We start from the raw sequence: 26041 nt of genomic DNA on the forward strand, positions 1-26041 counted from the left end.
CTTTCTTATGCCGGATCTTTAAAATAACTTTAATATGGGTAATATTTTCCACGAAATCTAGTTCAACTTTTGAAACGTCAAGATGCTTGCGAATTTGTCGAGCGTGACAAAATTTTTTAATAAACTTCTTCGAATTTTTTTTTCTTGGTATGACACATACACGTACATACTTCTAAATATCTCTAATTTATTATCAATATACAGTCGCCAAATGTTAAAGAAGTCAATACAGAGCCCATAACGAAAGTCTTCAAGACCCAGATGCTGCCTGTCCATCATGGAATGATTATCAAGGATTGGAGAACAACATTTGTACTACATTCTCAATGAATCCTGGAAGCTCACGCCTGAGGGGAGAGAGAGAGAGCAGTCGGGCCTGATCCAGATATTTCAGCTAGTACAACGTCCAATATGGCAGACAACTTAGTTTAAAACAAACGACTTTTTTGATTTCGTGGAATGAATTTTAACGGGTTCGGTTACCCGGCAGTACGGCCTTTGCAGCCTGGGTGACGGCCTTGAGGACAGATGGAGCCGGTGCCGCTGTGGGCACGGGCATGGTCACTGGCGAGTCGGGGGGATTGTAAAAGAAGTACAGCATAAATCCAGCAGCCAACACGATGTGGGCACTGAGGATCCCAATGATGAGAAACAGTGAGAACTGGGAGTTGCGCAGGGCTGGTGTCAGCACGGCAATTAGAACGGTGCCCGACAGCAGGGCTGCGGTGATGACTAGCAGCCACTGGAGCAGGGAGATCTGCAATCAAAAAGAATCAAGAATGAAAAACAATCCTTTCCAGTGGATAAGTGGCAAGCACTTACATTAATCACCCAGAGGATGGAGACGGGTATGTAGATGGCCAAGCTGTAGCCGTAAATGCACATCAGGGATAGCAGGGTGGGCGTGTAGGTGGCCTGCCTCAGGAAGCGCCAGAAAGAAAGAGATGGATGCACACGTATGAATGTGAACTAGAGCGGGATAGAGCACTTACGCTATCCGTTTCAACAGCATCGGCATCATCGATCGGCTTCAGGCTGTACTTGAAGAGGGCCCAGAGTATAACCGGCAAGATGTTGGCATAAAGAAAGATGCACGTGGCCGCGTACGAGACCAGGTGGAAGTTGTAGTGCCAGTGGTACCCATCGCTGGCATGATGCAAGTAGCTAGCTATGTTGCCGCTGATGGCAATCGAGAAGATCTGCGGGTTGAACATATATGGTTTTCATATAGTATGGTCAACTGGCTCGGCTCACATGGCTGCTGCGACACTCACCAGCGTGACTGTTATCCAGAAGGGACCATAGAGGTCGGGATTCTCGCCAATGTTCATGCGTAGATAATTGCCAGCCGCCCGCTTGGGTATCATCGAGTTGGCAATGCGCTCCAATACCATGTAGGTGTCCACGTTGAAGAATTGCTGATAGTACTCGATGGTCAGGAAGGATAGGCGTGCGCCAGAGCCGCCGCCACTACCAGCACCTCCAGATCCATCGATGGGGGCGTTCTGGAGATTGGTGGCTCCACCGCCAGCCATGGCATGTGCGGAAGTGCTCATATCGTAGATAAGATCGGCCAGAGGATCACCGCGCTGACGTTGTGCACTGCTACTGCCGCCAGCTCCAACGAATCCACTACCAATGCCACTACCCCCGCCGCCTGATGCGTGTGTTGGCGAGTTAACATTGATTTGCGCTGGTGTGCCGCTGTTAGTTGCGCTTGTGGCGCTATAGTCGCGAAACTGTAGCAAATCGTCTGCAGTCGGTGTCTCCATATCGCTGGATGCACTACGAAATCGGGGTTTCGGTAAATATTACACGTATTTTCCACTGCGCTGTTGTCCAAAGGCTATCTGTCCCAGGTATCGATAATTTTCGCAAGTTGGCAGTCGACTGTGAGTGTTGGCAGCCCTATCAGCTGCTGGTTATTAGTGATGATAATTTGGCTAGATTCCTATAAGATGTTTTTACAGTTACAGTATATACAGTGCATACATAAAACAAAAACATATTATCTAAAAACTTTATATACATATAACATAAAATAGGAAAATGGCTTGTTCTTTTGCACTTGAATTTATAATTTTTTATTATATAATACTATTTAGTTCAATGATAGATAAATATGTTGATAAATTTTATATTCCATACTCATATAATCAACTACATGTTTTCTTAACTCTAAATCAAAATATATCGTTTCGGGATATTTTCTGCTAGTCACGTAATACTTTTGTCATTTTATCGCAGTAATTGTTGGCATCACTGAGATAGCAATATGATGCTGCACAGTACTGGGGCCATAACTTAACGTTATCCAACACTTTTTTGCTTCTGCACAATAATCGCAGAAGTTTCCATCAGATTTACCGAAATTGTTTACTAATTTTAGTATTTCAGCGGAAAAACAGAAATAGTGCACGCTACGATCGCAAGTTCTGATCGTACTCCCAAAACACTCCAAGCAAACAGGAAAATGCCAGTGAAAAATGGTGATTCCGATGGAGAAGGGGACGTCTCTGGGGCGGAGTCGGAGCGCTCCAACTCCAGCCAGGGCCGTGACTCCTCCGACGAAGAGGAGAACAACGAAATCGACTCCGATGACTCCTCCGAGATGGATTCCAGTGATATTGAGCGCATCCGAGCCGAACACATTGAGGATATGCGTAAGAATCATGTCCCCCAGTAGAGCCCATCCATCCTCTATCATTCCCTGCTAACAAAGCCCTCTCATTCGCTATCCACAGTGAGTCTAGAGCGGCAGTTCAATACGCTTCGTGAGCAATATTACTTTGAACGCATCACCTGGATCGAAAGCCAACTAGCTGAGGTCCGTTCCGGCCGTTCCGAGGAGTTTGTGCATCCCCAGAGAGACCTCGACAAGGTCTACCGAACACGCATCGAGGTTGCCGATGTGCTTCGAAGATTTCGTCTGCAGAATATCGAACACAAGTTCCTGTCCGAGGAGCAGGCATGCGTCCAGCACTTGGAGGTAATTCGATACCATATTTTCCCGCCAAAAATCCTCTATCTAGATCTCTCCTATTCCGATGTAGAGCGAGAAGCACATGGCGGGAGACAACCTGCGAGAAGAACTTCTTGAGCGGATACGCCGCCTGGAAGAGGATCGTCATAATGTGGACATCTCCTGGGCCGACTGGGGCACGGACAAGCGACAGAGCAAGGTGCGGGGGCCAGGGCGCAAGAAGGCCGTCACAGTCACAGGTCCCTATGTGGTCTATATGCTGCGCGAGGAGGACATCATGGAGGACTGGACGATCATCAGGAAAGCGCTCAAGCGCACCTCTACCACCACTTCATCGGGTCCGGTAGCACCCACGTCGGGGACAAGTGTACTAGGGGGTGGTGGACCCACTGTGGGCATGGGTCTCTCTGCTCTCAGTGGCGGTGTCCCGGCAATGGCCGGTGCCAGTGGATAGCGGTGGGGGACTGCTGCTTGCGCCCCCATGCGTACCTGACGGTGGCAGAGGCAGCAGCAGCTGCAACGGCAGAAGCAACAACAGAGCTTCTCCCTATCGACTCCACCATCAACGCCGCCCCTCTCCTCGACCCGCTATCCCGCCTTCTCCCACTGCGGTGATCCATGACGGGAGACGCTAGACTGGAGTCGTGTCGTTCCACGTGCTAAGTCCCCAGTCACAGCACGTGCCCCCCACATCATCTCCTAACTAGCTAGATGTAGTTTAAGGCACAGTTCGCACTCTCAATGTAAATTTCCACTGCAACAAGCCGATCCCTTGATGTAATTTATGCTAAACGTTTAAGCAAATAAATTATCTGCAGTTATTGTGTGTATGGTACTGCAGATTTTCTATAAGTCGCAATGCCTTTCGATTCATAAAGGGTAAAATGTGTAGCACCTACGATCCCATCATTTTCATTTGCATGTGCAACACCTTTAAATATCCATATAAAAAAGCATTGGTTTGTTTCTATAGTATTAAAAAAAAGCAGTTTAATCAGAAGCCCTTGGCCTTGAGGTGCTCACGCAAGATATCCACATAGTCGCCGTGAATGTGTATCTGGCCGCTGAGCTCGTTGACGCGTGAGGCGCAGAGTTTTCCATTGCGCGCCTGCTCCACCACGGAACGAAGATCTTTCTCTAGGGCCCAAATGTCGCCCTGGACGCGACGCACCACCGTGATGCGACGTTGGCCACGGAAACAGGTATGTAAGTATACGGGCACCATGTGATTCTTGGTGCGGGCCACAAAATAACTGCTGTCCGAGCCATCCGACTTCTGTGGCTGCCACCCGGATGGGTAATCCGCCTTAGCCACCGGCCGGGGAACAGTAGGGGGCGGCAGCAGGCGTTCCACAAACTTCCAGGCAGCCGCGTTCTCAATGGGCTCCACCTCGAGGTACTGTTCTAGGCTCTGAACCTCCTTGGACGAGCGAAAGCTGGACAAGAGTGCGGGGTGCGTGTGCATGGAGCGTGTAAGCTGGAGAAGAGGTGGATGGCAATGAATTCTCGGGATTCATCGACATGGTAGGCACTTACCCTCACCTTGCCCAGCTTATGGCAGAGAACACTGCCCAGCAAGAGTTTCGTGGTAGCTGACATGGTTTTTATGCACTTTAAAGCGAAAAATAACAAAATTTTGGTTACATATGCGGTTCCACAGCAGTGTTGGAAGGCGCAGAACTCACTCACTTATCGATACATCGATAGGAGGTGCAACTGGATCGTAAAACAAAAATTCGTTAACATACAAATTGAATTGAATAAACATTTTTCCAGCTAACCGCCAACGCAAACACTAACTTCTACCAGCTTTTTTACGTTTATTAAGACGTTTGAATTGCAAAAAGTAGATGCAATCGGTGCAAGAAATGAGTTCTCATGGATTTTTGGTGCACTGACAACACATATTACTGATTGAGCTGTGATTAGCTCGCCGCACAGTCCGACAGCACATGGCAGCGCATCAATAATGATTAAAATGATCTATCTCTCTTATTTTCTCTGTTTACATAGCATGCAACAAATGCAGCCTGTGACGTCATCACCGAAGCTTTTATCGCTTTTTGTCAACACCAACACCACTGCCCACTTTCCTCGTTACTCACGTTACACACACAACGTTGCAACTGACGCCCGTAGCTGCGTTTGATTTTCGCCACTCTACACAGCCCCTTCCCCACTTCCCCCTCCACACCGCTTATACAATTTTTATTGCATTGCAGCTGTTGGCTCATTGTTGCTTTTGCAAAAACACACAGCATAAAATGTGTGCACTGCAGCTTTTGTTTCCGCCCCCCTCCCCCACAATCAGCTTTTCACGCTCAGTTTTCGTTGCGCTTTCGGTGCGACCAGTTGTCGCCTCGCCTCATACGCTGCTTCTTTGCCCACCATTTTGCCGATTGTCGCGAATATTGCAGATTGCAATTTGGCGCGCGCGAAACTCTGTCCGTTATACTGTGAGTTCCACTGTGTGTGCGTGGTTATGAAGTGATGTGCTTGACCGCGAGAGATAACGGTGTCACGACAGTGCTGTAAAGCTGCAGAATGGCCCGTAAGGACGATCCCGTATTCAATGTGAAATTCGTTCAGCTCGTGGAGAGCCAGTCCTGTCTGTGGAACTACACGCATCCCGGCTACAGCAAGAAGGAGGAGGTGCAGCGCGCTTGGCAGCATGTGGCCAACGAAATCAAGGACACGGGTACTGGCCACCACCACCTGATAATTGCTGATCATTCATTTCAACTATAATCAAATTTCATTTTCATTTTTGCGTTTTTTTTTTGTTGGTTTCAATTGCGTGCTCATTTGCCTCTTGCTGGTGTGTGTCCGTTTGTGTGTGTGCGATGCAAGCTTTTTGCTGCTTCGGTGTGAGTGCGCTGCGATTTCAATGCGGCTTGTGTGTAGGTGTGTCACTGTGTCGCACAGCGTTTGCATGCAATTAGTTGTTGCTTTGCCGCGGGGTCCGCCGACAATTGGGTTTTCAGCAATTGCTGCACAAGTCGCATACCCTACAGCACAACAGCCATCGCTGATCAATAGCCACTGGGAGTGCAAGTAGTAACTGTTCTTTTGTTCATGTTATTTTCTTCCTCTTTCCCGCAGTACGCAACTGCCGCGAGCGCTGGCGCACCATTCGGAGCAGCTTCCTGCGCTCCCTGAAGCTAGCCCGCACTCAGACGGGACGCGGCAAGCGTAAATACTACCTGTCCAAGTACCTTCAATTTTTGATACCTTACACAAAGTCGCGTTCCGGGCACAAGCAGGTGGCAGTGGCGGCAGGCCCGGCCACAGCGGGGATGGTGCTGCGCAAGCCCAGCACATCGACAGCGGCCACCTTTCTGGCCGGAGTGGGTCACCTGCGAATGGTGGGGCAGGTTACGGAGGAGGAGGAAACCAAAGAGAGCGGCGAGAGCGGGGGTGAGGGTGAGGGCCACCTCCCGCTTGATGTTCAGGTTTCGGAGGAGGAGGACAAGCACCATGTCACGCACTCGCCCACATCCTGCTTGCCCCTGCGATTGCAGTCGATCAAGGTGGAGCAGCAGCAGCATCCGCACACCCAGCCACAAACCCAACAACAGAGCGACAAAATTGTGGCCCACCAGTCGTTGGTGACGCTGCCGGCCACAATGGCTGCCGCTTTAAGGCACCACAATATGAACAACTGGACGGAGCTAGCTCACTGGCTCAAGGGCAGTAGTCATCATCACAGCAACGACAACGGGCTGCTGGCCCACCAAAAACTGTCGACGCCACCGCCACAACCCCCCCGGGTGGCCACCCCGGCACCGGCCATGCCTACACCGCCCCCAGCAACAGGACAAGGCCCATCAGCGGCACCAGGACCCGATGCGGACTACTCCTTTTTGATTAGCCTGCACCCCTACCTGAAGGAGATGAGCGGCAAGCAGAATCGGCGCTTTCGCCAGAAGGTTGTCGGCCTCATCGACAATGTCCTGGACAATGTCGACGTATGATGGAGTTGGGACTTGGAGCAACACCAATAGTGCCCATTTGTTATGTGTCTGTGTATAGCTAGCGTGTATTTGCATTGTCTTTTTTTCTGTTGAATGTTATCACGCAGAACGTAAGCAACCATTTGTTATATGTGAAATAAAGCCTGTAATTCATGCATATAAAATTATTTTTGAACACCTCATTTGAATGCGCGGGTACAGATGTGATCACAATGAGAGCTGATAGCGCGAAGCGAGTATCGATGACTATCGATTACCGGAATCATCTTTTAGTTTTTGAAGACTGACCATTTTCTGTTACAATTTAATTTCTTCCTAGTCGAGTCATACTAGGCAACAAAAGTTCAATAACTTTTGTAATTCTGAAAAGCTGATATATGCTGCTAAAAACGCTTTGTAGCTTCAGCTTACCATCTGGAAAATATTAAGCTTTCAAATTATAAATTGATCATTTTTTCCTGTTAATTTTTGCCTAAATTTTGACTTTTAAAACTCAAGAAGAATATAAAGCATTATTTCCAGTGCTTTCATATTTTTATACCCGATACTCAAAATGAGTATAGGGGTAGATTTCTGGTGAAAATGGATGTGTGTAACGTCCAGAAGGAATCGTTTCCGACCCCATAAAGTATATACATATATTCTTGATCAGCATCAATAGCCGAATCGATTGAGCCGTGTCTGTCTGTCCGTCCCTATGAGCGCCTAGTGCTCAGAGACTATAAGAGCTAGAGCAACGACATTTTGTACAAGTTACAATCTGTGGCATCCACAATTTTAAAGATGCGAGAAAACAAAAAACACACACGTTTCATGGGCTTTTTTACATATCGCAAAAAGTGAGCGGCAAAATTTGGTATCCGCACTCATGTCACCCCCTTTCGCCCCCACAAAAGACGAAAATCTGTGGCATCAACAATATTGAAGATACGAGAAAACTAAAAACGCACAATCATAAAGAATGACCATATCTACCAGATTGCCGAATCTGGATCAGACCGCACCATTATTATAGTCAAAAGTAACAAATCAATTTGTAGTGGCTAAGCAGCGCCCGACGACATTTTCCGACACGGTTTCTGTCTCTCCCGCACGCACACATAGTCGCTTAATGTAGCCATACTGACTACATATGTATGTATCGGGTATAAATGTAGAGTTGCGGTGTCCGCAGCAACTCACAACGTTCCCCCTCGTTTTTACATAGGTACATTAATTAGGCTTCGTTAAAGGTATCGTTTGTAAACATTTTTGGATAAACGCCTGAGGCGCAGCCGTTTGACCAAACCGAATAGTGCAGCAATTTACCGTTAAATTTCGTTGCTCGAAATACACCCTTTTTTACAAAATCAAATATTCAAATTGTTCGAAACAAAAAAGAAAGCAAAATAATCCAGAAATAATATAAAATGGAAAGAGCAAAAATTTGCGGTACTAAGTGTAATTAATCTACATATGTGCATACATATGTATGTCGGTATGTATTTGTTTTGCTTATGATTACTATTTTGCATCTATTAAATAAAAAAAAAATACACGCATGTTGAAGTAGACTGCTGAGGTGGAAAATCTCGCTATACACATGTGCCATGATAATACTCAAAATTTTTTCGGGGGTCCCGGAAGCTCTAGTATTTTGTTATTGTTATAGGACGATCACCAGGAAACCAAGCGAGAGAAACTCCAGCATATTGTATGCAGCCAAGGCCAAATCAAATTCCAAACAGAGCTGCTGAAATTTTTATGGGTTTGGTACATGCATTTTTTTATTATAGTCAATAAAATAGCCAATTTACACTAACCATACAATATATAGATGTGACAGTTCAATATACGAATGTAATGAACGGATATATTTATGTACATATGTATGGATGTACATAAGATATTTCATAATATAATTATGTAGAATAATTTTAAGAATTGTTCATGAGAGTATTAAAGGTGCGACACGCATCTAAATTTTTTCTTTGCAGATTCCCATCGAAAAGCGCTAGTTAACAATTTCATATAAGCCCCCTTTTCCGAAATTTTTGAAAAAATTTAGATCAGGAATTCGATGCTGGTCACGAATAAGTATTCGATGTGGCTTGGGACATGGCTCTAAGGGGCATTTCTACACGGTTTCTACATTGGTGCATTGGACAAGAGGGTGAGTTCATGAGTCCATCTTAAAAGATACTGGAAAATACTGGAAAAAAATTATGAAAAGTATAAAAATTGCGTGTGTGAGCTAGACGTGGTGGTACCAAAATGTACCGTCTCATTTTAAAAGTATATCGTAAATATACTGACGAATTCATTTTCTTTTATACATGATCCTCGTTTTTGATATTCCATCGAATATTACTAGCTAGATAGATCTCTCAGCCCTGCCCACATAATTTAATACGACTAATGAATCAACTGGGTTATTATTTTAAGCACTTGCTTATTAGTTATTGAGTTAACTCAACTATCGTTACCTATCGATGTCACGTCAGTATTTCAATTCAGTAAGAGCAATTAGATAGAGGTTGTCCAGCACTGGCAAAAATCAATTCTTTTAATAGAAAATATCGTACATGCTATTTCTCTCTTACAGCTGTCCCTCTGTGGACGTTTAGCTTATTACACTTATTTATTACTCACAACCATTAACAACATCAGCAATGGTTGTAGACGTGTAGACCCGGTCAACAACGGAAGCCTCAGCGAGTTAAATGTGTATGTAACTATTCATACACGCACGTGTATCTACGAGTGAGCGTGCGTGTGTGTGCGCTTGGTCGGTTCCAGGCTGCGAATGTGATGTAATTTGGCTTGAAGATAACGCAAAACAATTGTGATTGGGGTTTGTGTTTTGTGAGACACTTGTCTGATTATTTACACACAATAAATTATGTAAGGCACGACCGCACACTTCGGCACACACACACTTGCAGCACTCGCTCACTGTACCGCGAAGGGTGCGGGGAGAAAGTTGGAGCTGATATGCATAATAATTGATTTCCAATTTCAGATTGTCAGCAGACGGCCACAATCCATACCACCACCGGACAGATCGCTCAGCGAGTGGATGCTACGCCGAACAGCCTGTCTGAGACACCTCAATCGACGAACCGCCGTATACGGAAGCCGTACGGTACAGAGCTCCTTCGTCATGAGTAAATGCTGCTGCACCGCCACCACGACGATCACAACACCCGTTCTGAATTCATCGCCCCCGCGCCACAACAGTGTACTGACCCTAAACGGCGGCAAGAGTATGGCAACCGGCCATACTCCCGCGGCGCCGTCGCCCCACATCGTGGTCACTCCTGAGACTCGCGCGCGGATCGAACAGCGGCAGCAGACGGCCTTTGACTTCTTTGACGAGACCCTGCAGCTGTACGGGGTGGAGGAGCTGATCTTCTGCTTCAACGGCGGCAAGGACTGCACCGTGCTGCTGGATTTGCTGATGCGCTATTGCCGCCAGCAGGGAATTAGCAGTCGCGAAATCCCCATGCTGTACATCAAGTCGGATGACGCTTTTGCGGAGATCGACGAGTTTGTGGCCCGCTGCGTGGAGCACTACAACGTCCAGTTGATTGAGTACGAAGAGTCGTTAAAGGAGGCCCTCACCCACATGTCAGCGGACATGCCGCGTATCAAGGCCGTATTTGTAGGCAGCCGAAACACTGATCCATACTGCGAGCACCTGTCCCCCATGCAGGTTGGTCCCTCTCGTTCCATTCACCTGTTGTTTGCGTTGCTAAAACTCTTGCTCCCTTTCGACTGCAGCCCACGGACAATGGCTGGCCGCCGATGATGCGGCTGAACCCGCTTCTGGAGTGGTCTTACCACGACGTCTGGCACTACATTCATATGAACTGCGTGGCGTACTGCCCGCTGTACAACAAGGGGTACACCTCCATTGGCTACAGGTCCAACACGGTGCCCAATCCGCATTTGAAACGCCTCGACTTGACCAGCCCCTGCAGCGGGGCGGAGGGTGACTATAGACCTGCATGGGAGCTGGCTGATCCCACTCAGGAGCGTGATGGGCGCCTGCAGAGGAAGTAGGTGGTCTGCAGAGGGACAGTACCGTTGAAAGTGCATCAGCGAGTCGGTGGTGTAGAGCATACCTGCATACCTTTTAAATTAGTTAGTCACAAATTGTATATATATATATATATATTGCGTATGGGTGTTTAGACGCATCGGCTTTTGACGATCTACAAATATACATCAAGTTTTTTTTATACCCACTAATTGTAAATGTATGGTGTCAAAAGCTATAGTGTAGTGCTGTAAAGTGTCAGCGAAGGTGCCAACATCTTCATTAATTTCACAATATTTTGAGTCACTTCAATAGGCTCTTCGCGGTCAGAACGCGATCACTTGTTACTACATCAAGCAACAAGCATTTTAATAAATTCTAACATAGTTAAATGTGTATTTAAAAAGAAAACATATATATCGATATATATGCATATCAATGCATATCGGTTCAACGGTGCTGCCAACCTGCGCTAGACCCCAACAGCTGTTTTTCAATCTGATTCCGCGTTCGTTTTTTGAACTTATTTTGGTTCCGCTTTTGTTGTTTATGTAACTTCCAAGATAGAAGAGGCGCAAAAAAACGACCAAACCTTGCTGAAGGCGGGAACCACCAGCAGCAGAAGCAACAAAACCTCAAGCATCGCCCACATATCGCCTCCGCAACCGCATATTCGACGACAGCGACCACAGTGTCGTCATCTGGGGGTAAACCGGAATAGTGATAGTCGAAAAAGTGGGAGCTGGGATGTCGCGGCGCTCCCAAGATCTCATCGGGGTGCTGCGGGGCCTGCAGCTGGTGGCGGAGGCGTGCAGCCGCGAGCACCTGGCGCTGTCGAAGCATCTGTGGAGCAATTCGAGCGTGCGCGAGCTACTGGCAGAGAACGTGAGTCAGACGAGACAGACCGTACGCCAAGTAGGGCAGCAGCCGGCCGACGAGCTCAAGAAAGTGCAACAGGTGCTGCTAGAGACGACCGAACGTAGCTACGTGGTGGTTAAGGGAATCTGCTCGCTGTTGGAAACCAAACTCTCGATGATGCCCCAACTGCCGGGCGTGGCCTCTGGTCGGAGCCAGGAGCGGCGGCCGCCGACAGCTGATCAAACGCCGACGAGCGCACAATCTGATCTCGATGCCGCCAACCTGGACATATCCTCCATCACCCTCGAGGAGTTCGAGGACATCCTCTCCAAGCGCAACAAAAACCGCCAGGTGAGCCTTCGGACGCCCACCACCCAGAGCAAGCAGGTGCCCCTCGCGCAAGTAGCAGGAGTATCGCCGACGGCCGAGGGTGTATTCGCCAGAGACACCCAGTACGTGGACAACGTGCTGCGCTTTGTAGCGAGTCCCTCGCCCGTACCCCCCGAAACAGCATCCCGGACCGGGGGAAGCATTGATGTGCCCGAACTGAGCAAGGTGGCCAAGCAGCGGCGCGTGCCGGCCTCGCGCTTGGGAAGGATGGCCTCTTTTGGTGGTCTCTTTGCCGGCCTGGGCATTGGCACCCTCAACGAGCTGACCAAGGGCGCCCTAGGCATGGGCGGCTCTAAAACGATGCGAGAGGCCTTGCTCAGTCCGGCGAATGCTGAGCGCATCGTAGACACTCTGTGCAAGGTGCGTGGAGCGGCATTAAAGATCGGCCAGATCCTGAGCATCCAGGACTCGAGCGTGGTGTCGCCGCAGCTGGCCAAGGCTTTTGAGCGTGTGCGCCAGGCGGCCGACTACATGCCCGACTGGCAGGTGGAGCGCGTGATGAACACGCAGCTGGGGCCCGGCTGGCGCCAGCGGCTGAGGAGCTTCGAAGACAAACCATTCGCGGCAGCCTCCATCGGACAGGTGCATCGCGCCACGCTGAACGATGGGATGCAGGTGGCCATCAAGATCCAGTACCCGGGCGTTGCGCAGAGTATCGAGAGCGACATCGACAATCTGGTGGGCATGCTTAAGGTGTGGGACGTCTTTCCGCAAGGCTTCTTCATCGACAATGTGGTGCGCGTGGCAAAACGGGAGCTGCAGTGGGAGGTCGACTATGATCGCGAGGCGGAGTATACGGAGAAGTTCCGCCAGATGATCGCCCCCTATCCGGAGTACTATGTGCCCCGGGTAGTGCGCGATCTGACCACATCCAGTGTCCTTACCACCGAACTGATACCCGGCGTGCCCCTCGACAAGTGCTTCGATCTGAGGTGAGTGCCGAGTGCTTCCTTCTGAAGAACATCCCCTCTAATCCTTGCGATTCCTTCGCAGCTATGAGCATCGTGCCCACATTGCTGCCTCCGTGCTGAAGCTGTGCCTGCGCGAGCTCTTCGAAATCGAGTGCATGCAAACGGACCCGAACTGGTCGAACTTCTTGTACGACGCACCCAGTCGGCGGCTGATGCTCATTGATTTTGGATCGACGCGCTTTTACAAGCACGAGTTCATCCGGAACTACCGTCAGGTGATCATCAGTGCCGCACAGAACAACCGCCAGGGCGTCCTCGAGATGTCACGTGAGATGGGCTTCCTCACCGGCTATGAGACGAAACAGATGGAACAGGCCCACGTCGATGCTGTGATGATACTCGGCGAGATCTTTCGCTACGACGGCGACTTTGACTTTGGCAAGCAGAACACCACCGAGCGGCTGGCCGCCCTTGTGCCCACCATGGTTGCCCATCGGCTCTGTCCGCCGCCCGAGGAGATCTACTCCATTCACCGGAAGCTCTCGGGCATCTTCCTCCTCTGCGCCCGCCTCAATGTCCGCATGAACTGTCTACCCTTCTACCGGGAGATCATTCTCGGGAAATTCAAGGACTAAGCGTGGTCACATAAGTTCGGTATTCCGTTTTTGGTTTTCGTTAATTGTTTTATTTCCAGTACTAACTGCTCATAATCCCAATATATAGACTTTGCTTATCTCAATTCGACAAGTGTTTTGTAATTCTTGGGTGCATGTGGATTTCCTATACAAAGAGATTTCTTATCTCTATCTCATCCTGCATCAGCAAAAAACATAACAATAAAAATGTCAAAATTCGAAAGCGATATCTGGTTCAAGTGTGAACCAAAAGAGGTTTGAGTAGCTTCCTTAAATCGCTCTTCAAATCACTGACAGTCAACGGTGACATACATATGTATAAGAGATATTTTTTAAGGAAAGGAAAAATTTTCTTTGCAAAAGTCGAAATTCGTTCTATGATAATATACAAAATTCATCGCAAAGGAATGTAGCATTTTTAAGCCCAATATAACTTTATATATGTACATATGTTTTTTTTTTAAATATCATCCCTATCCCTGTGAATGTTTATGTAAAAGCTATTAAAATCTCAGTTTTTCGAGAATTTGAAATAAACCCATTGTTTTCTCCACTTTAGTGGTTTGGTTGCCATCAAATATTTATTTTTTAATTGATTGCTGTATAGCTTTGGTATTGATACAACAAATAAGAGGAGTTTTCTTCAATTAGTTTTGAAGTATCGATTGCAGCTCGAACGAAATACGATTTGAAGAAAGAAAATTTTAAATTGAAAATCTGTTTTTTATTGAAGAATGATAAAACAGATTGAAAACCGATTTTCTTTGATAAATTCTGTACGTACCTACGAAACTCAAGCGATCTTCAGCCAAAGACAAAGGCCAAACGATTTGAGGTAAAATCTTTATATACTCTTGCAAATCCATCAAATTTATATATAGTTTAATTAAAATATGGTGAAATATAAATGTAATGTATGTACATATATAACACATATTGTCGACATTTAATTCGGATGGGATCTTATATTAATAGTTAATGGAGTCGGATATTAATTTATCAGCTTTTTGAATATTCCATAACAGACGTAATACTTAAAGAATGGGTTTTAAAAATCGAGCAGTACGTGTAGAAACAGGCAGTGTATCGCAGAATAAAGGCCCCCGATCAAAATCGATATGAATATTTACGAGAACACAAACTATCAGCTTATAATATTTTCAAAAATATATATATAGTACTGCAAAGCTACATATGAACATATCAATATACCGATATTCAACATCGGAGCAACGCAAAATTGAGTATTATACTCTCCTATCTCTCTTCTTTGCTTGATCGAGAGAGCGAATCAAGGTATGTGAACTAGGTAAGGTGATGTTCGTATTATGCATTGTAATGTAGCTGGGCATTTGTCCTCGTTGTCCACACCTTTTTTTACTTTTTTTTAAATTTCTAGTCAGCAATATGTAGTTACCGTGTAGTTACCATGTACAACAAATTTATTTTGTGGACATTTTTGTTGACTTTTTTAGTTTAAAGTATATTTTATTAACAATCCTATTGAAGGGAGAACTTAGCCAATCTTATAGAAAATTTATTAATTTGTCGGATAAGCAAAACTAAAATAATTTACTAAAATCAGAGCACAGGTTGATTTAATTTAAAAAACAAAGTAAAAATTCAGGAAAATGAATTCCACAGAATCTACATTCATATTGTTAATTCCGCCAAAAAAATCAAAAAATATACACATACTATGTGTACATATGTACATATGGTATGTATATCAATATTGGATAGATCAATATGTACATATATTAACATCCCCTTAACGTAGGCCGAAGCAGCGATCGGGCGTTCGTTGGTGGGTGTTATGGGTGGTTGGTGGTATTGAAATGTTCAATCTTTCTCGGGCCGCGGACAACGAAACAACAGGTTTCAGCTGTTGGCGGTTGGCGCGCGTTTTTAACCGCATTCAGAATAGTAGTTCCGTTATATCCGTATTGATCCAACAAAATATCATCTAAAAATATATCTATCTACATATATATCGATATATCAGTACATATTAAAAAATCTCTACGGTACAGTAAAAGATTCTAAAAATTTTCGTCGGGTGCATTCGATTTGATTCGAGAATTTATCTATTCCGTATCGTATTCTATATAACAGTATTACACCACAGTGGGGAGCAGCAGCAGCGGTAGTGGTAGAGCAGTAAAAAAAAAAACTTTTGTTTGTTGAATTTAATTGAAATTGCTCCAACTCGGAATTTCTTTGCAAGCACCTGTTGCTACGTGCATTTCTCAAGCGTTTTCTGTGCGTCTTTTGTGCGTTTTGGGTGGATCCTGCGCGGCTTCTGAGCAGGCTAACGAGCGTTTTCTGTGCGTTTATTACTGTGGGGGATTCGCGCGCGGGCAATTCTACATCGACGCGACTGCATCAAGCGGATGTCTGCATCTTTGCTTGGATCTAATGCATTTTTGTTTAATTTTGTTTTTTTTTTATTTTCGTGAGAGTGCAGAGTGCAACAACAAATACCAACCAACAACAAAATAAAGTGAGTGGTTGAGAGTTCATTTTTAATAAAAGTTAATTTAAACAACAAAAGCAGCTACAAGAAAATCAAAGCAGTGGAAGAGGAAAAGCAGAGGATAGTTAGATATCATCTATGATAATTGACGAAAAGTAAGTATGAAACTGAGTTGCATTTTCATGAATAAAGAGAGACAGAGGGACAGAGCGTGTCCTGCGCGTTTGGTGAGCTGTTATTTCTGCGATGCGATATTAAAAATATTCAAAAGGATCATCTGAGCAGTAGCCCCAAAATGACTATTAGTGAGTCATTAAAGGAAAAGAAGAAGTAAAAGAGAGAGAGAGAGAGTATCAGATGTAGAACCTGCAGTGGAATCTGAGGAATTGTTTTTACTTATACTACTATATCAAAGGAAGCAGTAAAATCAGTGGATCAGAATTATCATTAAAATCACATTTTTTTTTACATTTTATTGTTAGAAGAGAATCCGAAGTAGTGGATATCATCTTTCAGGGCCCAGAGTCCTTTTCGGAATATATTCACCTCGAAGGGAAATAGCTGCTTCCACATTATATTGCTGCACAATCTTGCAGAACGTTCTTCCTTCAATTCACAGAACCCATCAGGGTTCAGTTCCCTGTAAGCCTGCGAATATCTTGATATTTATTCAGCTCGAATGATTGTCTTTTTTGTATGTTTTTTCGAAAATCAGCTAAGAAATAAACAGTCATATATGTATGTACGTAGCAGTGGAATAGTTTTTCGCTTTTCAATGAAAGAGTGAGACAATAAATGATCTGCCAACTCTGCAGCACTTATAATCCCAGAAATCACTATACATACATATACATATGTACATATGTAGGTCGGAACACTCAAGAATGGATAACCATATATGAGAGGAAACGATAGGAAAAAATTTCCTTGCTGAGAACTGACTTGTATCTAAAAGATTTTATAAAAACCCGACAAAAAATTTGATTGAAATGAGATGACTATATCGTATACATAGTAGCTGTTATGGGAACAAACCGAATGGTATTTGTTGAAATGTTTTTGTTTTTTGTTCTGCTTTTGATATTCGTTTTTTACGTGTACTATCGGAGCACGTTGGAAAAGTCTTAATAATACTACAACAATATACTGTATGCACGAGTATGCATGAGTATGAATAAAACTGTTCCAAATTCATATGTATAAATCGTACCGATACAGATACAGATACAGATACTTTACATATACATACATACGTTGAGAAATGCCTCAGACGCTGCCACACTGTCGCCGCTGCCAGCTGGTGCCACTGCCTCTCCGTGTCGCCCCGTGCCCCTTCAGTCGCAGTCGCAGTCGCAGTTGAAGAAACCTTTTGATAATCATATCACGGAGTCCTACTGATAATTCGCATTGTATTTGCTCGCTCTCTTTCTCTCTCTCTCGCCGAAACGCTGCTTTATCAGCGCACGCCAAACGCCACACGCTCTCTTCTGTTCCGTCGCGCACTCTCTTTAGACTCTTTGGACAGCTCTTTTTGAACTCAAAAGTGTGCGATCATTGGCTCTTTCTGAACAAAATATGAATAATAATTGTTTATTAAATTAAGCATACAGTGGAACCTCTCATCCGACTGTCTTTCGTTCAGTTTTCCAAAGGTTTTAATTATCTTAAGACCTAGGAGAAAGTACTGTAATCAGTACTATGTGTAACAATTATTCTCTATATGTACACATCCATGTGCTTTAGTATCTCTAAAGAATCCCCATCCACTCCTCTGCACATTCCGTCGATGATGAAGAAAAATGAAATGAAAATTAAACGTTGCTCTAGCTAATCATTCGACTAGGGCATACCCATTCGGCGGGCATTTAAATCTACAGAAAGAAGATGATTTTTCTGCCAATCAAAGACATATAGCCGGAAAACAAAGCCATGGGTTTTGTTTTATTTTGGATCTGTAATCCTGTCGAGAAGCATCTACCCTGTAATCTGTACGAAACAGTGGGTACAAAAATGATTCGAAACTATTGTGTAATTTACATTAACGAGCGGATGTTGTTGGCTTCTACTATATAATGAACCAATTACCCAGTTTGTCTCTTGATTCGATTGCTCTGCAGGCAACGGCAACGGCAACATCAACGGCAATGGCAACGAGTACCAGTAGCACTGTCCACTGTCGCAGAAGCAGTCGCAGATACATCCATCCATCTTTGTATGTAGATACGTTTGTATCTGCTGTTGAACGAGATTTTGCTGTTGTTGTTGCGGCTGCTGCTGCGGCCACTGTGATTGTTGCTCTTCCGATTCCAAATTCCACTTCCAATTCCATTTCATTCATGCTGAAAGACACCCACTTGTATGATTATGAGGCACTGTGGCACTGCACAGATGTGCCTCTCGCCATAAGATACACAAGCACACAGATGCATACATACATATTTGGCCATCATCAAGTGCCACTTCCGCCTCTGCCGGTTGGTCGTTCGGTCACCCACGTGCCAAACGTTTCAAATATTTCACATTTTGTATGCCCCTCTCTGAAAGAGAAATAAAAGATAGATTTCTCAGCCAGAAACTATGCAAATTGTCATCACATTATCACAAAGAGTACTAGTAAGTATTTATCGATAAGGATAAGTAATGATCGAAAAGCATCGCTAAACTAAATTAAAATTGAACAAACTGGATGGCAATCGTTGGCTGGATATCCAAAACATACAGCAAAGGCAAAGAGTGCTCAGAGACTGTATCATTTATGTACAGATCATCAAAAGATGTCATTACTAAACATGAAGAAACCAAGGGCTTTGCTATTATCTGGAAGGCTTTTTCAGCAAAATGGAAAGAGGGATTTGTGTACAGTTCATCATTAAAATCGATCGATAAAGTTTCTATGAATATCCACACATCAATGAAAGGCTCCAGTTCCATCCACAAATCGATTTGCTATGTTTCTAAAAATTGGGCAGGCCCTTAAAAACTTTTCCACTCCGTCCAAACTGCTGACCTATGGGAATAATAATTGGAGCATCGACAAATGAAATGTTCACTTCAGGCGCTCGGCCCAACCCAATTCTTTGTTTATTCTCGTTTTCAAGTCGATTCGGAAATACTACTCGTAAATCCTTCATCGATTATTTGTGGCGTTGATATCTGTAATTTGAGGATCTCTTGGGGACTCATATCACTGTCTTTTGGGTGGTCAATTTTCAATTGAAATCTCGCCCTCTGGCACACTCTTTTTGCAGCGAGGTTGCGAGTTTAGCTTATGATTGAAACAACTATCACAGTAATTTTCTTTTTGTTGAGGCAGTCTTGGTTTTCTTCTGCGTATTCATGGGGCTGCTACCATCTATCCATGCATCAGGCGAGCATCAGGCAGGCAGTCCACTGCGATCTACTTTGTTGTCGATCTTTGTAATTTTTTAATTACGCTTACCAAACGCCTTGGACTTGGCATGTAAATTGTTGATAAATTATGTTTTTAATAGCCACTTGATGCCGTTGTAGCTGTTTGTAGTTGTTGTTGCGGTCGGATAACTGGCGGCAGAGATACGAAAACAAATATATACTATCTATCTGAATGACAAAATGAATACGCGTCGGATACCTCATAAAACGGGAGAACGGGTTGCTTTAAAGTTTTATTGAAATGCTGGACCTTCGCTCTTCGATTGATATTTATAGATGAATAGATTCACAGAATCCTATGTATGGAATACAATCTTAACGTTTTATTAAAGAGTACATGAATAACGGACTTTAAAACCATACAACTCTTTTGGGTTAGAGATTCGTTTGATTCATAAAAAATCATTGATTTATTAATTATTATTGTAGATTCTTTGCTGACATGATAATTGATTGCCTAATTGTTTTTTAGATCGTATGCCTGTGAGTTAATTGTTCTTAAAGATTTGATGTGTGAACTAATAGAATCATATTTAAGTCAGGGACTAATAGGTTCCGATGGATATTCAATGGTGCTTCAATCAATAAAAAGAAGAACAAGTTCTTAAAACTCGAATCAATGGCTACGAAAATGGAATCCCATTCTAGGTTTTTGTACGTCGATGAACCCTGGAACATGAGGCACCTCCCAAAATCCCTTAAACCATTAGAAAGCTCTTCGATAGATAGACAGGGCTTTTCCACCTTGATAATTTGATACCCTTACCCCCACACATTCTTCTACCTTTACCTGTGTATGTACTTTATACATATATATATACATATATACATATTTGCCAATGTGTGCTGATAAATGGTAAATAAAAATGCATGTTCTGTTTGTATTTGCCCGAACAAAGCAAAAGCAAAGGAAAACAAACAAAAGAAAAGGCAATAAGCAACAGCTAAAAACTAAAAACCAACAAAAGAGTACTTTTCTTAAAAATATTACTTAGTAATAAGTACTAATAACGATATATTTTTGTGTTTTATTTTGTGGATCCAACCGATTCGTTGAGTTTTCGCTTTCGTAGATACCTTTCCCTTCAATATTTGTTTTGTTTTGTTTTTTTTGTTTTTTTTTTTTTATTATTTTTTTGTAAATTTCAAAAGCTGTACGCCCATAAAAACAGTGGAAACACTCAAGTTTTTAATCTTTTTTGAAATATTATTCGGAATACTACGAGTACTAGTATGCTTAAAAATTGGCCGGAGATATTTCCTGGATGAAAGAGAAGGAGCTATGGAACCAAAAGATTGCCGATTAAATTATGATATCTTAGAGGGTTGATTGATTTCTGGAAACCAGAAAATGTGTCTCATATTCCTCTTAATTAAATAGAAAAATTTGTTATTTTTCAAACGATCGTTGTTTTGATGTTATGGTTTCCTTATTAGATGCAAATTCAGGTTACCATTTTTAAAACGATCTAAAGAAATGTTTCTAGCTAAAAGACGGCTTTCAAAGCGAACATGAGATGTTCTTAAAGCTTTTATTTTTATTCGATGGGAACAGATTATAATAATCCTTTTTTTAAAAGATTCAGATACAACTTTTGGATAAGCACTCATTGTTCAAGAATATGTATTTCTTTGGTTGCAGCGAAACGATCTTTGAAAATGAAAATCCTCCTAGGAATCCGAATCCGAAAATCGAAAACCTGATTGCTACTCGTACTCTCTCGTACTATAATTGACTGGCATTAACCTGTGTGTGCACAGATGCACATATGTGGCTGGCAGTATGCAGTCCACATACCATGGACTGGTCTGGTCCTCCTCTTCGCTCCAAGGAGAGGGAACGTGAACTTGAGCGCATTGCGATGCGCTCATATATTCGAGCGAAAATGGGAGAAACTCGTTTTTGCATTGCAGAGCTCCGGAGGCTCTCCGGCTCGGACTCTTGCTCGGACTCTGGCTCTCGAAATGGAGACGGAGCTGAAAGGTTTGCGCATTCTTGGTTGGTCCGGCGTCATCGATGATTATGATGATGATGACGCTGCATGGCATAGGCCAGGCTCGTCTCGATGATGATCAAGAAATTGCCTTGGAATAACGCAATGCCTGAAGCTGTTGTGCCGGTTGTGTGTGATGTTGCTGTTTCTGATATCACCTCACACAGTCACAGCCCCAGTCGGTTGTTGTCTCTGGGTTCCGTTCTACAGACGACCTTAAGCGGGGCAGGCGGTAAGCAGGCGGAAGGCAGGGAGACCGAACCGGGCATCGGCCAAGTTGGGGGACTGGAGCAAACCACTTTTTATTTTGTTTTTCAGCAGCTCAATATTGTGGTGTGGAAGTGGACTTGGATGTGGATGTGGACCTGTTGCCGCATAGTTTTCGGTTGCTATACGTACATACATATATTTATTTTCCTTTTGCCCCCACACACACGAGTTTTACAACCGGTTCGTCGGTCTGTTGCTATTTTTGTGTGAGCTCTGCATGCTGCCGCTAAAGTGTCTCTCTGTCTCTCTCTCTCTCTCTTTCTAGTGCAGTAGGAGCAGCAGCAGGCAGCCTTCTCTCCGGTTGAAACACAGTTTATATAAAATGAAAATGAATTAATTTGTACACACAGCCCAAGCACACAGTCTCAAATATTTGTCATGAATTTCTGGAATTCTGGATGGGATGGAAATGGAATTGTCGCAGTGGTTTGTGTGGTGGTGTGCGGCGGCTGTGACTCTTGTGATTACCGCCTTCGGTCGGCCTCCGTATCCGTATCAGTACTACGTAATGAAAAATAACACAGAGACACACACATACAGCAACACAATAAGAATCCAAGAAAACCGTACAATATTGATAAGCCCTCAAAACAGCTACGATTCCAATGTAGTATAATCTAAGAGAGACAGATAGAGCGAGAGAGAGAGCGGGAGCGAAAGAGAGAGAGAGAGAGAGAGAGAGAGAGAGAGAGGGGCAGTGAGAGGGAGGGGGAGTGGGAGAGGACTATGTAGTGGGGAAACTTAAGAGAACTTATGTTCTTGAAATACTAAGCCAGTCAGTCACATTAAGTCCTCCCTGCTTCCATACGAGATCGCTGGATGATCGATGAGGAAAACACTACACAATCACTAAGTCATGATCAAAAGTATCGTTCAATCATGACCTTGGATGAGCATAAGAGTTCACGTGCCTGAAGATCATTGAATAAATGGAGTTCATGAAAAAGTCTGTTACACCATTAAGGAAGACCATCAAGAGGATTACTCCTTCTGGTAATTCTGCTCACTGATCCAGTAATATCCACCGTTTTTGTTTTCCTATCATCAGAATGTTTGATCTTTCAGTAAGAACATCCTATTCGATCGCTCAACCTCAGTTTCAACCATGAGCACATGATCCTTTGCTGTACGTAGGTTCTGGTAAAGCCAAGAATATCGCTGTAATCGCCCTTTTCTAGTTTCCCGTTTTAGTGTGATAAGAGTAACCTAGTGTCCCAAGTAATTATGTAATTTTTGGATAAGCTCATTTATTTATTGGTAGAACAAGCCACGATATCACGGATGAACTTTGGCATCATTCGCTGGACTTTACTCGGAACGCCTTCTGCTGCGTATGCGAATGCGACAAACAAGTCTCGACTCTGGCGAAAGAGCATTCCAAAGAGAGAGAGAGAGAGAGAGAGGAAGAGAATAGTGAAAGTGCAATTTGCACGTGCTGCAAAGTGTGTTATAGAGAGAGTAAGAGAGACAGAGAGAGAAACTATATACATAGAGAGGAATATAAGCACATATTCAGCAAAAGGAACTCCTTGGCCCTATATTGTTTCCCCCGATGGTGGCTCAAACCGTCGGAAAGTGGCCCACACAAGGGAGCTTACGGCCCAGAAAAAAAATAGAGAAAAAAGAGTTATACACATCGTACGAATATTATCAACGTAACGCTTCGATGGACTGTCAAAAGTTCTTTCTAAATTTAGACTTTTGTCCCCTTTCCACCATTCGCGGCTTCTCCCCGGCTCTAACAGAGCCCACCAAATGTCATAGACCTCCCAATGCCCGATAAGAGAGACTAAGAGAAAAAGAGAGCTAACGGAGCAGCTATCGTTTTATCAAACAACAAAAACAGAACTTGGTCTAGTATTTGCGAATCAAATTTGAGCCAGATATCATTTGAGTCTATAATAAATAGATCTGCGTCGTACTCGTACGACCAGTGTGGCAGCAAGTTAACTTCAAGTTATCTCTGCTTAAGTGTCACTTATCTTGGGATATCTCTAGTTTATAATATCAGTATGGATATATATAAATTACGTTTCCAAAGAAGACAATAAAGAAGTTCTGATTATACGATCAACGAATTACCAAGATCTCTACACAAATTGTTTGTAAAGTGATTCAGGGCATCATTTTCACGCCTAAATTTATACACATGTCATTATGTCCGTCGAATAATTTTTCCATTTGATGTTTTTGGTTTCATATATTAAAGAATTACATGTGAAACGAGAACTTCCTCTTAAATGCTGGAGTCGATTTATGTTTCCGTTCATTCTTGGAATGTACTTGGATAGAAAATGCGATTAAGATATACATTTGTATATCACCAATGCATTGGTACCGGTACCCCCACAGGGAATAGCAAATGAGCGTGCAAATATTTGCTAAGTGTCACGAATCATTGGGATTGAGATAGATGGCTCTGTGTGTTGTGCTTTTTTTTTTGTTTTTGTTTTTTGCCTGAGAGCAGCCGACAATGAAAACTGCAGAAAACTAGTAGACTATACGGAAAGGAACTCTACTAGATTTCTGATCGCATTCCAAGGATCTGTCGTTAGTCACTCAATTACAATTTGTAAACTATTTAATCAAGTTCCAGCGAATTATAACTTAATTTGTGAACACTAATGTTTGGCATTTCCATTTTCCACAAGAAGATGGAGATCTCCTACGGCCATGATCGAATATCGGCATCGAATATTTAACTAAAAGCGATTTAACAACCAATTAGCGCTCCATAAATCCATCAGACATAACGATGTTGACGCCAGGCGGAACCCAGTGCAAGCTATGAGATGGATCACGTTATGTCGATCATTAAGAGTGCATGGAGCAACAGGGAACAGGGTGAACAACGGGGTGAAGCATTGTAGATGGGAGGGGGGGGGGGGGGGGGGGGGGGGGGAGAGAGGCGGGGGGCGTCTAACACCTTTACGGCGGCTTAATCATTTCGGGCAATGTTTTGTCAACGAAGAGGAGAAGAGAAGTGAAACAGAAACCGGAATAAATTAAATAAATAAACGTTCCGTCGCTACATGACTGGCATTTTAGCCGAATTCTTGTCTGCTTTTGTTTTTTTTTCCTGCTTTTTTTGTTCAGACGCAGGGGCATAGTCGCGAGTCGCAAGTCGCGTGCCGCATCCCGCAAATGGAAGCGGTGTGTGGAGCAGCGCCGCAGTAGAGCCCGAAGGGTGAGCCGAGGCTTTAAAATGCGCGACTTGATGCCCGCGCCAAGTGCCTTGGCATTAATTTATCAAAAGCAAATGAAATAGAAATCGGAGTACGATTGCTATTGATCAGAAGATAGAAAACAAAACAAATTTGGAATGCATACACCTCTATGTATCAGTTTAGGGGGTTATGTTATTCCCTCATTCTGATGAAGTGAAACCCACTCCTATCTAAAAAGAAACACACACCAACGTTGTGTCCGAGTGGCTCAAAATACGGAGGAGTTCCTTTTATTAAGTAGAACAGTGGTCGAAACCGGCAGAGTGCTGGTTGGGGGGCAACCAGCAACCAATCGCAAAGGTCAATCAAGTACCTAGTCCTCATGGACACCCGCCTGTCCTTCAAAGAGCACCAGGAGTAGGTCCACAGCAAGTCCGCTTCTAAACACTAGATGCCGAAACAGGCAACGAGGAAGCTGCTGACGAGCGTCGTGACATCGCAGATACTCTACGCGGCGCCAGTGTGGGCTAAAGACGCGAAGGTGAAGAGCTACATGCGAAGGGTGAAGTCACCATGCAGATTGTGCGCTATCAGGATCGCGTGCTCGTTCCGAACCATCTCGGACGCCACGCAGGATAGTGTTACGCAAGTAGACACCAAAGCCGAGTTATAGGGACGCCGCCAGAAGGAACAGCAATCACTGATTGCAGACCTGGTGGGACAACTAACCCAAAGGGCGATGGACCCACACCCTCATCCCACGGATAGCATGCTGGGTTGAAAGGAAAAAGGGAATAGATGTCAACGCGCTTGCGAAGCAATGCTTTTCGCCAGTAATGCAGTGCGCGGGTCCCCTAGTCCCAAAAGTACTCCTGTATAGTTTATAGTAGTTCTTAAGTATATCACAGAGATAAATAAATGAATATAAAAAAAAACATACACAAACACAAG

At 44.2% G+C, this 26041-nt stretch overlaps 7 protein-coding genes across 8 annotated transcripts in view; 5 read left to right on the plus strand and 2 right to left on the minus strand.

Annotated features, from left to right (window-relative positions):
• Positions 1-163: 163 nt before the first annotated feature.
• Positions 164-1849, minus strand: LOC6602583 (protein YIPF1). Its single transcript, XM_002027571.2, has 4 exons — positions 1275-1849; positions 993-1199; positions 823-915; positions 164-757 (listed from the first exon to the last, which is right to left on the minus strand). The coding sequence occupies exons 1-4, from the start codon at positions 1770-1772 to the stop codon at positions 467-469; spliced, it is 1089 nt and encodes a 362-aa protein (XP_002027607.2). The 5' UTR covers positions 1773-1849; the 3' UTR covers positions 164-466.
• Positions 1850-2410: 561 nt separating this feature from the next.
• Positions 2411-3835, plus strand: LOC6602581 (breast cancer metastasis-suppressor 1 homolog). Its single transcript, XM_002027569.2, has 3 exons — positions 2411-2663; positions 2745-2989; positions 3054-3835. The coding sequence occupies exons 1-3, from the start codon at positions 2474-2476 to the stop codon at positions 3435-3437; spliced, it is 819 nt and encodes a 272-aa protein (XP_002027605.1). The 5' UTR covers positions 2411-2473; the 3' UTR covers positions 3438-3835.
• A 108-nt stretch (positions 3836-3943) lies between these two features.
• On the minus strand, positions 3944-4613 carry LOC6602570 (probable 39S ribosomal protein L49, mitochondrial). 2 transcript variants are annotated; one of them, XM_002027568.2, is made up of 2 exons: positions 4526-4613; positions 3944-4460 (listed from the first exon to the last, which is right to left on the minus strand). In XM_002027568.2, exons 1-2 carry the CDS (start codon positions 4580-4582, stop codon positions 3978-3980), a joined length of 540 nt encoding a protein of 179 aa, XP_002027604.1. In that variant the 5' UTR covers positions 4583-4613; the 3' UTR covers positions 3944-3977. The 2 variants fall into 2 exon arrangements, with proteins under 2 accessions (XP_002027604.1, XP_026845887.1); XM_026990086.1 differs by having other exon boundaries at positions 4520-4611.
• A 721-nt stretch (positions 4614-5334) lies between these two features.
• On the plus strand, positions 5335-7121 carry LOC6602569. Its single transcript, XM_002027567.2, has 2 exons — positions 5335-5681; positions 6086-7121. Exons 1-2 carry the CDS (start codon positions 5528-5530, stop codon positions 6955-6957), a joined length of 1026 nt encoding a protein of 341 aa, XP_002027603.2. The 5' UTR covers positions 5335-5527; the 3' UTR covers positions 6958-7121.
• Positions 7122-9822: 2701 nt separating this feature from the next.
• Positions 9823-11190, plus strand: LOC6602568 (FAD synthase). The gene is made up of 3 exons (XM_002027566.2): positions 9823-9840; positions 9959-10651; positions 10720-11190. Exons 2-3 carry the CDS (start codon positions 10016-10018, stop codon positions 10999-11001), a joined length of 918 nt encoding a protein of 305 aa, XP_002027602.2. The 5' UTR covers positions 9823-9840; positions 9959-10015; the 3' UTR covers positions 11002-11190.
• Positions 11191-11528: 338 nt separating this feature from the next.
• LOC6602567 (atypical kinase COQ8B, mitochondrial) lies at positions 11529-13876 on the plus strand. Its single transcript, XM_002027565.2, has 2 exons — positions 11529-13158; positions 13220-13876. The coding sequence occupies exons 1-2, from the start codon at positions 11726-11728 to the stop codon at positions 13770-13772; spliced, it is 1986 nt and encodes a 661-aa protein (XP_002027601.1). The 5' UTR covers positions 11529-11725; the 3' UTR covers positions 13773-13876.
• A 2382-nt stretch (positions 13877-16258) lies between these two features.
• LOC6602603 (high affinity cGMP-specific 3',5'-cyclic phosphodiesterase 9A) overlaps positions 16259-26041 on the plus strand; it is a 152562-nt gene continuing 142779 nt past the window's right edge. Inside the window, exon 1 of the mRNA XM_026990237.1 lies at positions 16259-16403. The gene's annotated coding sequence lies outside the window, so the exon portion shown is untranslated. The remainder of the gene's footprint in view (positions 16404-26041) is intronic.

This window comes from Drosophila persimilis, unplaced genomic scaffold (assembly GCF_003286085.1).
Source record: "Drosophila persimilis strain 14011-0111.01,24,50 unplaced genomic scaffold, DperRS2 tig00000520-arrow-pilon, whole genome shotgun sequence".
Taxonomy (NCBI): domain Eukaryota; kingdom Metazoa; phylum Arthropoda; class Insecta; order Diptera; family Drosophilidae; genus Drosophila; species Drosophila persimilis.